General features: G+C 39.1%; 1 protein-coding gene across 6 annotated transcripts in view; it reads right to left on the reverse strand.

The window, feature by feature from the left end:
- Positions 1 to 18,999, reverse strand: part of LOC144471027 (venom dipeptidyl peptidase 4) — a 370,685-nt gene that overhangs the window by 260,592 nt on the left and 91,094 nt on the right. For all 6 annotated transcript variants that reach the window (XM_078182680.1, XM_078182678.1, XM_078182679.1 and 3 more), the window contains 2 exons: positions 6,758 to 6,852; positions 5,263 to 5,337 (listed from right to left, as the gene is read on the reverse strand). In XM_078182680.1, the coding sequence (XP_078038806.1) occupies positions 5,263 to 5,337; positions 6,758 to 6,852 (170 nt within the window). The remainder of the gene's footprint in view (positions 1 to 5,262; positions 5,338 to 6,757; positions 6,853 to 18,999) is intronic.

Consider the following 18,999-nt stretch of genomic DNA (forward strand, 5'->3'; position numbering starts at 1 on the left):
TTTTCTTGAATTGAAAAATTGTCCTCAATTTTAATATTTCTATCAATTTTAATATTACCTTCAATTCCAGTATTTTTCTTGAATTGAAAAATTGTCTTCAATTTTAATATTTCTATCAATTTTAATATTTCCTTCAATTCCAGTATTTTTCTTGAATTGAAAAATCGTTTTCAATTTTAATATTACCTTCAATTCCAATTTTTTTTTTGATTTGAAAAATTTTTCAAATTCAATATTTCTTTCAATTTTAATACTCAAAGTATCACTAAACAAAATCTCCACGTTTGAGAAATTGAAAAATCCAATAGGATGCTCGGCATATTCACGGGTTGTCCTAGTGTTAAATGATCGCTGTACCCAAAATTAACCATAAAAATAGTAACGATTGCGGTGTTATTTTCTTCGGCGTTCGCACGATTTTACACGTGTTCTGCGGAGACTCTCCTTCGCCCAATTCGCCGAGGGAAGCACAGCACTCGATTCAATAGGTTCCCGGATTGTTTGCTTCCGGAACACCCTGTAGATTCGCGGGAGGGAGGATCCGGGGTGTTTAGACCAGCGTCGTCCCATCTCCGCGCGTAATACGGCGTTCAACCGTGGCCGCGTTTCGTATTCAAATTCGGAATCCGATAGGTTTATTTTCGAATCTCGTCGCGCTTGTTCCATCCCGTTCCCAACGCGATCCGACCCCTCCCTCCCTCCCCCGCGCCCCGTTCACCACCGTTCCGTCGTCAGCAGAGAGCTCTCTCCCCGTCAGCGCGCCCGTTCGTCCAGAGGCGTTTTTCTTTTCCTGTTTGTCTGGAAATCCACTGGCGCGCCGAGTTTTCTCGTCCGCGTTTTTAAGAGCCGTCCGACGGTCTAGAGATCTCGCGACCATCCCCGCAAGTCACCGCCTCGAGAATCCCGGCCAAGATAATCCGACAGTTAAATGGGGCCCGATGGATGGCGGAAATGATCTTGGCATTATCCTGGAATTATCCTGAAATTATTCCGGAATTATTGCCGCCGTCCAAAACCACTCGGAGATACTTAGAACCCCGTAACTCGCTTTGGAATTCTCTATGGGGGAGAATTAATAATAGCGGCAACGATCGGAACTGTATATTTCGAGATTTAATGAAATTGAACGAGGACGGGAGATGTTAACAATTGCGACAATCTTTGGACAATCGTTGGCGAAACTGACCAGTTGCGTGAACAGGTGTGCAGTGCATTTCTGACGAGATCGGATACGCGTCATTTAAAAAGTCAAAGGAAATATTGGAACTGAAGAAAATATTACAATTGAAGAAAATGATTGCATCGAAGGAAATATTAAAATTTTTAAAATAGTAGAATCGAAGAAAGTATTAAAATTGAAAAAGACTAAAGTTGAAAAAAATATTAAGATTGAAGAAAATATTACAATTAAAGAAGACAAAAAATTAAAGAAAATATTACAGTTCGCGAAAGTATTATAATTAAATAAATATTAAAAACTGAAGATACTGTTAAAATTGAAGGGAAATTGAAACCGAAGAAGAGGCTGTAACGCGATGAAACAACCAGGTACATTCCTTTCACTCGATTAAGGGCACAAGATAAAGACAGAAGTTTCGCAAATTGATGCAGAGCGTTTCCATCCGGCACAAAGGGATCCGTCTGCTTATCATCGGAACAAAGCGGCGGCTTCCTAAATACCCACAAAGTTTCAGAAGAACTGGCCCGGCTGGCGGGAATATTTTTCGCTCGGCCACAAGAGGGAGAAGGAAAAGTCAACGACAGTATTCTCCATGACAAAAGACGCGAAGGAAGCCGGCACAAGACGTCGGTGAAGTTGGAGAAGTTCCGAAAAACACGGAAAACCTCGCCATAGATTATTTGCGAAGGGAGAGAACCCGAGAGAGCTTGGCTGGATAGCTAGCTGCTACAACCCAGCGTCAGCTGGTCGCGGGTCAATGCCACCGGAATTCGGGAAGAAAATTGAATGAGGGGAATTGGGGGGGGGGACCAATCGGAAGCTCGGAGATTAAATAAATAGCTTGTTATTCATCTTTACCATCGCGGTGAACCTTCACCGATGAATTATTCATGGGGATGTCTTTTCAGAAGTTTATGGTTGGATGAAAATTGACAGAATTTGACTGACGATAGCTTGACCAAAAATCATCGTAGCACGAGGATTCTTTTTTATAATTAAAGCTTGAAATTTATACTTCGACATAGTCTTTTTGATTTTTTAATTTGATATACTCTTACCATTGTAATACTTTAAATACGAGGCCATGTTTGTCTTAATGAAAATTATAAGGGTAACTTCAAAGTACTGTAACTTTGTGTAAAAAATTCGCAGCTACATTTCCTTTTGTGTAAATTAAAGAGAAAGGATTGTACTTTGTTTTACAATAAACGGCATCTGCGTAAAAAGTTTTAAAAAGTCCGTATCTTTCGTCAAACTCGGCCATTTTCAACATGGCAAACGCGGCCACACATTTCACGGATTAAAACGAAGATCGTGCATAATTTCAAGCTTCACTTCAAGCAGAAAGCCATCCTCCTACGATGACTTTTCGCCGAGTTAACGTCAGTCAAATTTGCCCAATTTCCATCGTTCGTCTACGGTATAATTTTTCTAAAAATTCGATCCACCGATTCTCATTCGGAGAGCAACGCGCTATGGTGGAAGAGATGCGAGATACAGTGGCCATAATATATGCAATTGGGCCGAGAGGCAGCGTGTGCGAGGGTGGTGGTCTGTTGGTCGATTATGCGTGGTGCTGAATGGCGAGGAGCCGCGGAGGCTGAGATCGAGAGAGAAAGAGGGAGAGAGAGAGAGAGAGAAAGAGGGAGAGAGAGAGAGAGAGAGGGAGCGAAGTCGAGGCGGCCGGCTGCACGCGGCCGCCATGCATGTCAGGTATTATATGGTATTTAACGTGTATCTGCTGCTCCACGCACTCCGTTGTTTAGCATTCTGCAGCTGGAATTACGGCGGGAACACGTGTCCCAAGAATATCGTGCGTATGACCCGGTTAGCGATGCCCGGCTATCCCGAGCAAGTGTTAATGGTTTCGTCGGACAGCGAGCCTCTGCGCCTGACAAATACCTTTATTATTCGCGTGTGCCGACGGGAAATAGCGGTGGAGATCAAAGGCGAAAGCGCGCGGTTACGAAACGCGCGCGGAAGCACCGGGTTGCTGCGAATTATGGAAATGCGAATGCGGGATTTAAGTGCCGTGTACTTTCGGGGGGGAGGGGGGGGACAAAGGCTTCGGGCTGCGGGCTTCGGATCGGATGCGCTGATTTCGTGCAATCTAAAAAGCTTGATAACTTCACCCGGAAAGCCTCCGCTGATGCGAAGACCTCGGGGTCGAGGGATCCTCGAGCTGCGCGGGATCGCGAACTCGGGATTTCCGTCTAAGCAGATTATTGTCCGAGGAATATAAATCTCTCGGTCGAAAGCTCTGTGAATAATGCTACGAGCGGCAGTAATCTTGGCAACTCGATGACTGCTGCGAGACCAAAATCATTGTTTCTCGCCTCAGAGTTCTCGATGAGAATGGTGAACGAAATAATGAAATTGCAAGTTGAAAGAAGTGATTGTGCACTGAATGGATAAATTGGAAATTGAACGAGTAGATTGTAGATTGAACGAATAAATTGGAAATTAAATGAATAGACTGCGAATTTATAGATAAATTAGGAATTAATTTCATAGACTGATAGATAGATAAATTGGACATTATGTAAATAGATAAATTGGAAATTACGCAAATACAAGAATTGAAAACTAAATCAACAGATAAATTGAACGTTAAATGAACTGGATTACGAATAAAACGAATAAATCAAACAAGATACCAGTAAATAAAATTAAAAAATTGACAGAAACAAGTGAAACAAATAAATCAAATTCACAGTCCAATCGTTAGAATAAAAAGTATTACATAAAGACGGTGGACTTTGTGGCGGCACGGATTCATCGCGGTCGGTTTCGTCGCCGCGGCATGCGTTCCCAATCCTCTCGGTATAAGATATTCTCGCGGCGAATTCCAGCTTCTGAAAATATATGTGGAGCCGGTCGACTGGCAGCGTGCGCGCGCGAGTGCTTCGAAAAATTTGAGTCGCCCGATTTCTACGCGCGGTTTTTCACGGCATCGACGACGGGAACTAGGCCAACGGATACGCTCGATACGCCCTCGAAATCTACTCGCACAGAAAGAAGCGGCACTCCGTTGCGTGCGCGCCCGTCGCCGTGATACACACTCGGCCACGTTCCCACGCCGATATAATTTTCCGACCTGCCCCCCTCCCCCTCACCCGTAAACGATGCTCGCGCGCGAAAACATCCGAATAAAGTTCCGCTCTCTTTGCGTTTCTTTTCTGGAGCACGTCGCGCCACCCGATTCTACACCGTTCGGTTCCTAACGCGCGCCCCGTCTGACCAGCGCCGACCTATTCTACTTAAACGCGAAACATACGGCTTTCTCTTCTCCATGCCAGCCGAAAATATATCTTTCGGTAAATGTTGCGTTTCATTCTTGAAAAACGGTTGCTCGTTGCTGCAATTCTCGCTGTCGATCGTTGTTTAAACATTTCTATTACCGCGCTCCGTTTAAACAATTTTATCGAGCACGGAACATTGAGGCGAGGATTGTTGTAACAGGGATATAATTATCATTTTTACAGAGATTTTGTAATAAATTTAGAATGTATATAGCAATCTTAAACAATAAAAATCAATAAATATATTAATAATTCGGCGTATATTAATCTCTAGAATTTAATACTATAATTCAAGCACGAGGTATTAAATTGCTTGACAACAATTCTAAAATAAGCTTGGGAAACAAACATTCCTGAATTATAATTTAGTCACCGCCTATAAAATAAATACTCTGTATTATATTAAAAATAACGCCAAGACTTTAATTATTTCCAGCTCGTGGAAATTTTCAAATAGACTGGACATTCGGGCGGCGATGATTTTTATTTCGCAGGAAGATTCGCGGTTCAGTTACCGGGTCCTTTTACGATGCCCGTAGGTGTCGAGCAGAGGGTGCAGGTGCGATTATTGATCGGAATTTCTCTCACGGGAGAGATAATTTCATGGGCAGTCCGCGGAAAATTTATTCGCAGTTCTGGCTACGTGACAGCGAAATTTTCGTTTCTGCCCCCCAACCCCCCCCCCCCTGGCCGGTGCGCGGGTCGGGGGTTGTTCCGGGCTCGATGACAAAAGTTAGGGGATCGTAACCCGTCGACTGCGACGTGTAAATGGTACGTTACCTTCTGGTAATCGATGGCCAGCAGAAGATACTTCCCGTCGGCCGAGAGTTGATGGTCGAAACTCGATGAGAGTGCCTGCAAAACGAACAAGCGTTCAGCAAATTAATTGGAATACCTTCTGTGACCGCATTCCCGATGCGATAGGGAAACTTTGCGCATTTCTTATTTAACGTCGATACTGAATCTAATAACGCGTATCATTTAGTCGTAAAATCACTACTATTAGTATCGGTAAATATTATTAGTAAATTCGGCGATATTTCTTATTTAAAATTAATGCTATACTTATTTAAAATAAATGCTATACTTATTTAAAATAAATGCTATACTTATTTAAAATAGTAATAAAAGAAACATTTCTTTCACTATTTAACACATCCCATTTACAGTTAGTAATATTTCTTATCTAAAGTTAGTACTAAACTTAGCAATATCTATAATTTATTACCAAATTTTTTAAATTAAATAATATTCCCTATTAAAATATATACTAAACGAAAATAAAATTTTTCCAACTTTAAGAATAACCAAAGCTGTCAACTTTAACTAAGCAATATTATCAACATTAAACGAAGATTAAATTACCGATTAGGAGTAAGAATAATCAAATAATAGAAGAAGTATTCTCGTTATTGTTGTCTGAATCAAAAACGCGGGGCAAGTTGTACGTGGCACCGAATGAAATAATATTTCATACGGTGGATATTTATGGGAAATCCTCGTTTTCACCGATTGTTTTCCGCGCGATTTATTTGCATATTTATTTCGAATCGTAATAAAAGTAGTATTTCAGTACTTCGTATTATTAAACGCCGCATGATGAATATTTATGAAAAGTCTTCGTTTACACCGATTATTTGCCATACGTTTCATTTGCATATTTATTTCGCATGCTAATACAATAAAAGAAGTATTTTGCTACATTACATTTTAAATGCTGCGCGCGCTGGGTATTTATTAAAACAAATCGGTCTCGCTGATTGTTTCGTGCAAAATTAAAGAACGAAATTGATTTTACCGTCGAATAGAACATGGTACAATGTATTTCATTTTTATTTATATGCAGACTGTAGTTGTGTATAGAATTATTAAATTTGTGATATATTATATTGTGATATATTCTATTGCAATATATTCTATTGCAATATGTATATTGTAATATATTATATAGTAATGCATACATTGTAACATAAATATTGTAATATATACATTGTAATGTATTAAGCTATAATATACATACGTTGTAATATTTATTAATGTATCTACGATCAAATGAACTGGTCGAAATTTAAAACAGAAAATATATCTTAAAACTTCAAGAAACATCAATGCCTTACTTTTTGATTTGTTATATTTATTGAAGAAAGAACGAACCAACAATGTCCTGTTAATTTCTCACTGCTTACAAGGACGATTTTTACATTGCGGAACAAAGTCCACGGTCTAATTAAGAGAAAGAAATGCCTTTCGTAAAAAGAAAGCAGATTACACTTACCGCGTTACTGGCGTTCAGGATTATCCTGGGCTCTTTCGACGTGACATTGTAGATCAGGAGATTCCCGGCCTCATCGCGGTACAGTATCTCGTTCCCTGCAACAGAGAGATAACGTATTTTTGCAGAAGGTCGGAATGGAACGGGCACCGTAATAAAATTGTTACTCGGTAACAAATGCAGCGCCAGGGCGAGTCCGAGAGATCCAGTTCACTGCTTACACCGGAACCAGATACCATCTATGTTGATGCAGTAATAAGAGTAATTAATTAGATTAAGCCTGCTAGGTGAACTGCTCATGCCGTGCTTTACGCTCAGTCTGAGATACGATTTAAGTTTTCGGGGAATTTATGTCCCCGCGTCTGGCTAATTCCAGAGTTGGATAAATTTTATACGGGCGACGGATAAGAATATGGATTGACGAGTGCGAGTTCACTAGAGTTTGTCGGGAAAATAACCGAGCGAATAATTTATTTAGATAACAAGTTTTAGGATTTTAAAAAGAATTCAGAGTTGAATGAAGAATAACTCGATTAAAGAATAATTCAAATAAGAATTCAAGAATTCAGAATAAGTAGAATAAAGGATGATTTGAACGAAGAATATAATTGGATTAAAGGTTAATTCGAATAAAGAAAAAGTCAAATGAGAACTCAATAGAAGGAAGAATAATTTGAATGAAGAATAGTTCAATTAAAAGCTAACTCAAATAAAGGAAAATTCAAATAAGAATTCACCAAAATATAGAATAATTCACTAGAATAGAAAATAATTCGATTAAAGACTAATTCGTATAAAGAATAATTCGATTAAAGACTAATTCGAATAAAGAATAATTCGATTAAAGACTAATTCGAATAAAGAATAATTCGATTAAAATCTAATTCGAATAAATAATAATTCGAATGATGAAAAATTCGAATGAAGAATAATTTGAATAAAGAATAATTCGATTAAAGACTAATTCGAATAAATAATAATTCGAATGATGAAAAATTCGAATGAAGAATAATTCGAATGTAGAATAATTCGAATAAAGAAAAATTCGAATAAATAATAATTCGAATGATGAAAAATTCGAATGAAGAATAATTCGAATAATGAACAATTCGAATGAAGAATAATTCGAATAAAGAAAAATTCGAATAATGAACAATTCGAATGAAGAATAATTCGACTAAAAAGAAAGGACAAACGTACAAAAATAACTTCGAATAATCGTCTGAAATAAATATCTCCTAGAAAATCGAATAATGTCGAACTCTCTCCCTAATTCCGGATATCGCCTAAAGAACCTCGTCGACAATCATCGAACAGTATTCGAACACTCAAGTATTCGTAAAAGCATCGCGACTGGAATCGCAACGATGTTCCCCCCTTGAAACGATTCATGAATCGTCGACTTCCGTCTCTCGATACATCTAGATCACGCCCCGCGGTAGGATCTTTTATTGGATCGGGACCGAAATAGGTCACCTTAGAGTCAGGGAGCGCGACTGAATCAAGCACGGCTGGATCGGTTTTACGACTCGGTTTTATGAATACAGCGTTCTTAAGTTTCCAGCGGATCCGGCGTAAAGTTTGATCTCGATCCCGAGCGCGCCGGGGTCCGCGGAATGGCGCGAGCCTTTTCACTGGAACACCAGTGCAATCTCTCTCCTCCTCCACCCTCCTGCTCCCGATTGTTTCATAACGCGTGTTACCGCGGACCGGCGAAATTACAATGTACACATTTGTTCCCCGTGACAGGGAATATAAATTCGAATAGTCTCACGTATTCCGCAGAGTCACCGGACAAATGGCAACGCGGGGGCTCGGAGAGCTTGTTAAATCTCAGTTAAATCCAGATGTAATGCGCCGGGGCTACGGCGAGCTAATACGGCGGGATATCATTGCACAATAATCTCAGGAGGACCAAATTTATCGGCGAAGATGTCGCGCTGGACGACGTAACAAGCCGCCGCTCTCCTCTCTGTCCCCTCGGAAAAACCCGCCCCGTCCAACGCGGAAGCCAAACCCCGGCGAACTCGGAAATCCTTCGTTTCGAATCTCCCGTTTACCGCTACCATTTTCTTGCGATACCAATTTTTACTGGATCTGGTTAACAAGAAATGGTTCGTCATTGTTGTAGATTGAGGGGGGGATAGTTAAAATTATCTATGGTAAATTCTGATAACTTTTGATAGTAAAAAAATAGATACAAAGTAATATTTATTTCGTGTGGTTGTATATTTATGTATTTCTATCTTTGATTATTTCTTATAAATTCTCTGTTATTTCTATTATATTTTCTATTATATCTATTATATCTATATATTTCCTTAATATTCTTCAACAAAACTACCCTACTACAATATATTAGAATTTTCACAACGAAGACCACTCCTTTATAAAATAATTTTCAATATCAACAATTTCTTATCCGAAACCGGAAATATATATATACCGTATCATTTAATCCATCACTTAAACAAACGAACAAGGCTACGAACAAGCAAATGGTTAACAATGGATTTCAGTGACCAAGGTGTCAACTTAGGCGAGAGAAAAAAATGGCAGGTGCTGTCAGAGGTTCCGGTAGCCGTCGAGATTCGGGCAGCAACAGAATGTCGAAGTTCGACAGCGATCCGAAGCAATCCTGAAATACCTGCGGCCATCAAGCTGCGTTCCACGGTCTGATCCGCTCTCGCTTCGGCTCCATTAATCCTCTTAATCCGAACTTCTGCTCTTAATTAACCAACACCGTCCAAGTGTAGCACAGCCCGGGATCGAACCGCGATAATCCGTCTTTAATCATTAACCGTCCGCGACCAATCCACTCGAATTAAGATGGCGGACCGGCGGGGGCAGAGAGAGAGAGAGAGAGAGAGATAGAGATAGAGGGTGTACGCGCTGCATCGAGGACTGCAGAGATCCGCGAGCCTGCCGCTGCACCTGCACTCGATATCCGGCAGGCGGAGCTTGCTAGCAGACGCGGCTCGAATAAACGTCGATCGTCGATGGACCGCCCGCGGTTATTTTTCCAAGTGCTTCCCTGTCGGGTTATTGCGTCACGCGACGTGACATAAACTATGACGCTACCCGGATCAGAGGAGCTTTTAATATCCGGTCAGACCCGGCGAGGAATAGGCGGAATCGACGATCACGTGGAACGGCGAACGGGCTTCCAAACCCTTCGCTCGGCTCGATTCTACGGCTACTATGACTACTACCACTACTACTACGTGCTACGATCCACCCGGCTTGGAACAGGCTTGCAAAGATTGCTGATCAAAGACTCGGTCGATTACCTCACAGGGCAGACAGTTTTTAAATTATATGCATTAATCAAGGATGGAAATGTTAATGACACCGATTTAAAATGTTGCAATAAATGCGGGAGAATCGTGGACGGAAATTGGTTGAATTTGATTGATGATCATTTCGCGGAAAATCATCGTAGATTGATGACTCTTACTGTAAATTAAAACTTGAAATTTCTACTTTGAGATAGCCTTTCTCGATTTTAAGTTGCATGCATCCTTATTACCATAGTCATTTAAATGTGAGGCCATGTTTGTCACGCTGAAAACTGTCGAGTTAGACGAAGAATAAGTACTTTGTAAAATTTTTTCCAGTCATGGCATTTATACTAAAACGAAATTTGATCCTTTCTCTTTCATTTAAATACAAAGGAAATGTGGCTTCGATTTTTTTTCTCGCAAAGTTACAGCGTTATGAAGATACCCTTGTAATTTGAGTATTAGAAACATGGAGTCCTATTTAAAAGACGAGTGCAAATTTTCAATAAAAATTGGTCAACTTTGACTGACGATAACTCAGCGGAAAATCATCGTACGATGATGCCTCTACACTGAAATTAAAGCTCGAAATCTCTACTTTCAGACAACTTTCCTGAATTTTAAGTTCCATGCACCCTCACCACTATACTCATTAAAACGTAAAGCCATGTTTGCCGCACTGAAAAATTACAAGGGTAAGTACTCTAAGTTTGCGAAAAAATATCGCAACGACATTTCCTCTTTTTTAAATAAAAAAGAAAAGATCAAACTTCTTTCCAGTATAAACGGTGTTATAAAAAAAAATTTTACAAAGCCTGTGTACTTTGTCAAACTCGGCAATTTTGACAATAGTCAGTGTGCATCAAACTTCTAATCCAGAAAGACTAGATCGTCTTAAATAAAATATATAATCTCTATTTTTAGATAAAAATAGAGGTTTCAAGTTTTAATTTAAAAAAAGAGTCATCACCGTGCGATGATTTTTTGCAGAGCGATCGTCGGTCAAAGTTAGCCAATATTTCCTAAAAATTTGTCTTCGTCGGAATTTTCTCGAGCGGCGTGTATACGGAAGCTGTTCGCATAGGAAGGAGCACGATTAACGCGCGACGCTGACAGTACGATAGGGTTTCGAGAGCGCAGGGGCGTCGAGTGTGCAAGCAAGCACACGATGACGCAAATTAGAAGCTAACACGGGCTATCGGTATGTCAGCGTTTTTCGAACACCGTTCAGTTCAGCTATTATGCTGCGCACGGACGCGCGCGCTCGCAGCTCGGCTCGGCTCGCGCGCGCGCGCGCGCTTCGTTAAAAACGGGGACGACGATCCTCGAGTGGATCATCTTGGGAACTATTGGCAACTCTCGATATTACGGGTGGCCCGCAGCCAGCCGGGAAATTGGGATCCACGGGAATTATGTTTATTAAGCACCTAATTGTCCTACGCGAAATCCGGGACTCTCTTTCCTCAGCGGAAACTCTCTTTCGAGGTCCAAGAATATCCCAGGCAATTTCTCTGGCCCTTTCTTTCTGTTGCATTATCGATCATTTTATTATCCAGCAACCGGCACTTCTCCAATAGTTTTCTTAGAAATTAAAGAAAAACACAGAATTTTCGAACCATTGATTCTCATCGAATTATTTGTATTAATAAAATGGAGTTGGTTCTCTTGAAATGATTTGTTAAAGTCTATTACGAATTTGTTGTAACTGATGTTGTTCTTACATGCAAAGTAAATTGTTCAGTTATCTTATATTTTTACAAGGAATTTATTGAAGTTATTAATACTGTTTTTCTGAGAATCTATTGTACCCTGGAATTCCTATAAAAATTTATTATAATAGGTTTAGAGTATGGTTTGTTTGAATTGCACAGTAAGTTTTTATAGAAATTTAAATCACAATAGTTTATGATTTATTTAAATCTCAAAATGAATTAATTCGATTTTAAATACGAGTTAAAGAGCTTTATATTTCATAAATTCTCGCTGGAAACGTGTCCCGAAAAATTTCGATATTTAAATAACAGAATCCTCCGAGACTTCCAATAGACTTTTTATAAAACAATTTACTGTTCACCAATTTTCATATAATACCTGAAACGACGGTTTTTTCCCCATTGAAACGACACGAATTCGTCGAAACGACAACGTCGACCATAATCAAAAATATTTCCCGGTCTAAACCGGGATCGCCGTGCGGCAAACTTGAAATTCATGAAACACCGTGTTATGAATACGATATCATTATTATAATAACGAATCGCACGAATCTGATCGCGTCGCGCGCGATAACCCGACGTCCGCGGATTTTCTCTGCGCGGATTATTTACATTTTTATGGGAACTTTGCGCGCAGACCCGAGGCAAAATCTGGCCAGTTCCGCCGGAAACGAAAATTTGCAACGCGTAGAGAGGAAGAGAGACAAAGAGAGAGAGAGAGAGAGAGAATCGTCACACGGCGGGAACGAGGGAAATGGAGTGGACTTTTTAGTTTATTGATTGAGAGAAAGTGGAACAAGAGTGTGTGGGGGGGGGGGGACGCGTCACCGGGAAACTGGCGCAAGTGTGTTTTGTAAAAAGCCGAGATAATTAGAGGAAATAACGATGTGTAACTAGTGTTTATCTGCGGGAAAAAATGGCGCGGCCCCCGGTGTCCAAATACGGCCGCGTTTTAATAATTTGCCGCGGACGGGTTGCGAGCGGTACACAGATTTCTCTATTATAGTCGGTGCCGGCCGGATCGCTCGGAACACCGCGAATTTCCTTTGAAATGAAAATGAGATTGAAAGCTACTTTGAATTTCCGGCTGTGATTAATGTGTTTTAGATAATAGGGAATAGAATAGGTATACGGATCTTTGTGCCGCACGGTTAATTCGTATGTTAGTAAAAATATCAAAGCGTCGTGTTTATAATGATTCATGGCGCTTTAGTGGGTCGAATTAATTCTTTCGTAATTTGAAAATTTGAAAATTTGAAAAATTTGATAATTAGTTCAAGATGAAAGTAATAGCGAAGTATTTGAAATAATAGCAATTTATAGTAATGATTTATTTAGTTCTATTTTACTTAAAACACGACGACAGAAATAATTCCTAAAATATTGTGCAATGATGTGCAAGAAAAGTAGTTTCTTTTAAGCAGCATTTATACTAACTCGCTTCAAATAAGACTTTCTCTCTCTCTCTCTCTCTCTCTCTCTCTCTCTCTCTCTCTCTCTCTTTGTACCATTCTCTCTATCAAACTCGTTATAAAAGATAAAAATGGAATATAAAAAGTATAATCATAATAAACATATTGTACTATAAAGAGCTCAGTATAAAGAATAGAATATCAATGAATAGAGCATAAGAAATAGAAAATAAAAAAGAAGAAAATACAACGAATAGAGCATAAAGAATAGAAAAAAAGAAAATATAATGAATGTAATATAAAAACTAGAATATAAAGAATATAGTTTATACTTATATAACTATCTCTCTCTCTCTCTCTCTTTCTCTCTTCCTGTCCCTCTCGTCTCTTTAACTCTACAAACATAATCCTCAAAATAACACGCAATAAAAAGATTGTATTTAACGGGAAATATTTCGAGCGATTTCCCTGTCGCTTCGAAAAGCGATACCAGCCCCCGGAATAGTTCCTGTTCCGTGCTTACGGGGTCGTGTTCGCGCGATTTTCATTCGCGTAAAATAAATCCACGTGGGCCGGAAATTCGCGTAAATTTCAAGTACACACCGGCGGCAATCTGATCGGCGAAACGATATCGCGCGTCGAAACATATTCGTATTTACTCCCGCTACATTTTCCAATGTTTTTCCGGCGCAGAGGATTTCACGAATGTTTAATTCGCGGCCGGGAGTTTGTCTTCGTGGCGCGATTAAATTTCCCACGAATCTCTCGCGCGCGCGTTTTATCAATGATCATTATAAGTCACCGGTGGTCCGGCCGCGGCACCGTCGGCGTAACTGGGTCGTTAGGAGAACGCGACGCACTAAAAACGGGGACCGCGGATGCTGAAACAAAAACAATGCTACTATCGTTTGCAATGATTCCCGGTGCCGCCGTTACGGCAACGAAAAATTCGGACGGGTTCGACGTTTCCTTTTTCAAGAAGAAAGTATAAAACCGTCGTTGCGACGGAGGACTGTTTAGAAAAAGAAGTGGAATGGATCCTCTGTGCTTTTCAACCCGTTGCGCTATAATAACGAGTCATGCTAGCGATGAAGATTCCGTGTAAGTTCTGCTAAATGTGAATATTATTTATTACTTCCAAATCGAAATTGAATTTTTCTATTATCAAAGTCTAGAAATGAAAGTAAGTAGAGGGCAGTGCAAGAAACAAGCAGCAATGAACGCAACGTAAAAGGAGTCGTGGTGCAAGGGATTAAATAATATAAACGAGTATAAACAGTGACTTAGACCATATATAAATATAATAATATTATAGCACTATTATTACTGGAATTGTTAAAAAGAGCGAAGCACCTTATCCCAAAGATCTCTAGTCTAATAATGACACAGAAGAAAAAGTCAGGAGACTGTACAGAGTCTACACTGTACACTATACTATAGGCATTAAAATCACTTTAAAATTCTGTAAAAATTGAAAGCGACCCACGAGCTCTTTAAACGTTTGTTTCGCACCTGTTTCACGAATTCGATAATTCTACACCGTCTCGCCGAGTGTCCCTTTTAAACGACAAATTCGGCACGATAAACGTGACTCGCATCCAATCGATTGTTGCATTTTTCGCGGCGCGTTTAAGTACGTTTTCATCCGGCGGTCGATCGCGCGCTTTTCACGCGCGCCCGCTATTTCGTTCGAAAGAGAGATATTTGGCGGCGACGTTTCGGCACTCGGAACAATTAATCACGATGGAACGCACAAACACACAGTATGTCGCGTGTCGTTCGCGAATCGGGTCCGTCGCTCGAGCGATTTTAACGGAAGCTGCGAGGGCCAGAGGGCGAAACGGGCGTCGCGAATCATCGGACGCGTCGACGTATCTTCGAGCTGTGTATTTGGAAATTATGTTCTGTAATGACGTGCGCGCGTGCACGTCGATAGATCCGTCGGCCCGCGAAATCTGACGCGACCGCACCGATCATCGTCGAAACGCGGCCCGAACACAGGTCCGCCAGCCTCCGATGTAACGCGGCCGATCGACCCTGCAGATACTGTCGCTCCGGTTACCGTTTCGAAGACTTTGCCGTCGACAGATTGACGGCACACACCTGGTCTCACCTTTCTCGTCGCAGCAAATAAATCATAGAGGAAAGAATGCAGACACAGCACACGGAATATAGAGAATAAAATATAAGGAATAGAATACGAGGAATAGAATATGAAGAATAGAATGTAACAATAAAATATAGAGTACAAAATATAGTGAATATATTATAAAGAGTAGAATATAAAGAATAAAATATAATAAATAAAATATCAGGAATAGAATATAAAGAATAGATTGCAAATACTAGAAAATAAAGAATAGATTGCAAATACTAGAATATAAAGAATAGATTGCAAATACTAGAATATAAAGAATAGATTGCAAATACTAGAATATAAAGAATAGATTGCAGATACTAGAATATAAAGAATAGATTGCAAATACTAGAATATAAAGAATAGATTGCAACTACTAGAATATAAAGAATAGATTGCAAATACTAGAAAATAAAGAATAGATTGCAGATACTAGAATATAATAAAATGAAAATGTCTTATTCCGTTAAAACGTCTGTTAGAAAAGGAAACGAGGTTTCACTGTGCTTAGAATTAGTTCGAGTGCCGGAGCAGATCTTTACGACAGAATAAATAGCGTGGATCGTCTGGCGCCGATCTATTTATACGTGGAACGTGTTTGGACAATGAAGAACTTGCATAATGGAGGTACGGATAATCGAGGCCCCACTGTACTGCACTTTAGGCCAATTGCTGATTTAATTAAAGTCCGGCGCACATTCGAACTAGGCCAGAACTTAGACACTGTTTGGACCAATTAGCGAACTAATGTAAGTTAAATGCAATCTTGATTCAACGCGGAATCCAAACGTTCGACAGATCGAAGTGGTCACGAACGTACTCGAAGAAGCCGAATTTAGCATAGTGTGATAGTTAAGGAGAATGCGGTGTACTAAACTAACAGAAAGAGGTACTCAAAGTTAACTATGATTGTCGAACTCGCAGCTTCTGTTTAAAGAACTTTAAAACAGTCGTGAACTGTATTTATTAAAGTAGTCGAAATTTGGATAATAAGTATATACTTTTACGTCTTTTAGTTTACTGATAGAAATAGTTTCAGTGATTTGTTACGAGTAGAAATGTAATAATATTCATTCTGTGAGGTAGTATTAAAATAATCGAGGAAAGTCTTGCTGTAATCCAGTAGAGAAAGTAATCCTAGATTTAACAAGAACCTAATTAGACAGAATCCGATGCTAATCGATAAGTCAACAATATAAACCAGACTTGCTCGACATTAATCGCTCTACATCCAGCTTAAGGATCATCCAGATTTAGTATCATAAGACTGACGGCTCTAATTATGGATCAGACCTAGCCGAGACGTATGTATCTAAATCTGGATCCCAAACATGACACGGAGACTTTGAGTAATCGAAATGGCTGTTATCTTCCTTCCGTATACCTGTCGAAACGACCGCGAAGAAACGTTCATGTTCGATATTAGACGAACAACAGATCAACTAGACAAGTTAGACAAACTGGAATTTTGGATGAATATTGGCCAACTTCGATTGGCGATAACTTCGCGAGAGTCATCGTAGGATGGTGATTCTTTTTTTAAATTGTAGTTTGAAACTTCTGCTTTAATATAGTATTTTAATTAATTTTAAGTTTGAGGCACTCTCGCTATTGCACCCCTTTAAAGACGAGATCGTGTTTGTCATACCAAAAATTGCAAGGGTAAGTGATGCAACCTTGAAGAAAAAATCGCAGCCACGTTCCTTTTATTTTAAATTAAAGGGAAAAGATTAAACTTCGTTTTAGTATAAACGGTGTCTCTGGAAAAAATGTTACAGTCTCTGCATTCTGTCAAACTTGGCAATTTTCAATATGACAAGCATGGGCTCGCATTTAATGGGGTGTAGTAGTAAATGGGAATTAAATCTAAACTATACCTAAACTATAACTAAAATCTTTTTTAAAATAGAGGTTTCAAGCTTTGATTTAAAGAAGGAATCATCGTCCTACGATGATTTTTCGCGAAGTTGTCAGCGATAAAAGTTGACCAATTTTTATACAAAAAATGCGCCCATGCTACAGTTTGTGTACTTCCATAGCAGCTCGATACCGTCAGCGCTGTCGAAAACCACAGACTCCCTAATTTACCTCGCAGCCCATTTACACGACAGAACGCATCGGAGCGTCCCGTAAACACCGTTGTACCATTAAACCGATATACAAAAAAGAAATGTTATGTAAGCCAGGATAAATTTGAAAGCCGGCCCGGGCGGGGCCCACTTAGTCACCATTATTTCATGGGGCCGGTATAAAAATAAATCTCCGTCGGAATAAAACATCCGGAATAAAAATCACCACAATTCTTGGCTCCGGGCATCGCAAACCACGCTAAACATCGCCACCGATAAAATTCCCGGATACAATGCGGCGATCCGAAAACTCGCTGGACCGTCGAATTTTCAGACGCCATCTTGCCGGCGGTCGAAACTTGTCGATACTGTCGACGCCATCGGAGAATCGAACTGATTCAACTTTATATTTCCTGATAATTGAGCTCTGATCGCAGCTTAAATATCGAGCATACTAACAGAAATAATTTATGCCTATAATATTGCATTAAAAAACCTTTTTTTTGGAATGACGTTTATACTAAAACAAACTTTGATATTTTTTCTTTCTTTTGAAAAAAAAGGAACGTAGCTGTGATTTCTTTTTTTTAACAAAGTTGTAGCACTTTGAAGTTATCCTTCCTAGTTTCAACATAACAAACATGACGTCGCTTTTAAAGGGGTGCAAAAATGAGGGTATAATAGCAAGGGCGCATCGAATTTAAAATAAAGAAAATACTATCTTAAAGTAGAGATTTTAAGCTTTAATTTATCAAAGATTCAACATTCTACTCTGATTTCTGGCAAAGTTATCGTCAATCAAAGTTTTGATCAAAAATTTCCTACGTAATAACATTCGGTATACATAAGTGTATAGATATCGGTGTCAAAATTTTCTGTATCCTATAATAAATGGATGCTACAACGAACAATCATCTAAAATTAGTTTGTTATAAGATAAGCGACATAGTTTTGAAGCTTATGCTCCATCTCCCTTCTCAAAATCAATATCTTAAGGCTTCGCACGCTTCAGAATCTCTTGGACACTTGAGCCTGTAAACAATGAAGGTTCAAGTCGTAGTTAGAAAACAGTCCTTCATCAGTCTCCTTGAATCAATGTCTCAAGATCTTCTGCACCTCGCAAGCTCTAAACTCCGAAACGGAGAAGCTCCTTCAGACCTAATCAAAATTTTCTAAAACTATGCGCCAGAAATCTACTGAATGTCGTCCAGCGACATTCATATTATTTATGAACAATATAAATATATATCTGTATTATATGATACTCATACACTTCTAAATGTAATATAATATAATACGATAACGAATTATAAATCAAATAGTACAATATAATATCATATTACATTATATCATTATCATTTACAACCTGATATAATAACACATCGTATTATATTATTATATCATATCATATCATATCATATCATATATAACATAATATCATATCATATCATATATAACATAATATCATATCATATCATATCATATATAACATAATATAATATCATACCATATCATATCATATATAACATAATATCATATCATATCGTATAACATAATATCATATCATATCGTATAACATAATACCATATCATATCATATCATATAACATAATATCATATCATATCTTATAT

This window comes from Augochlora pura, chromosome 6 (assembly GCF_028453695.1).
Source record: "Augochlora pura isolate Apur16 chromosome 6, APUR_v2.2.1, whole genome shotgun sequence".
Classification (NCBI taxonomy): Eukaryota; Metazoa; Arthropoda; class Insecta; order Hymenoptera; family Halictidae; genus Augochlora; species Augochlora pura.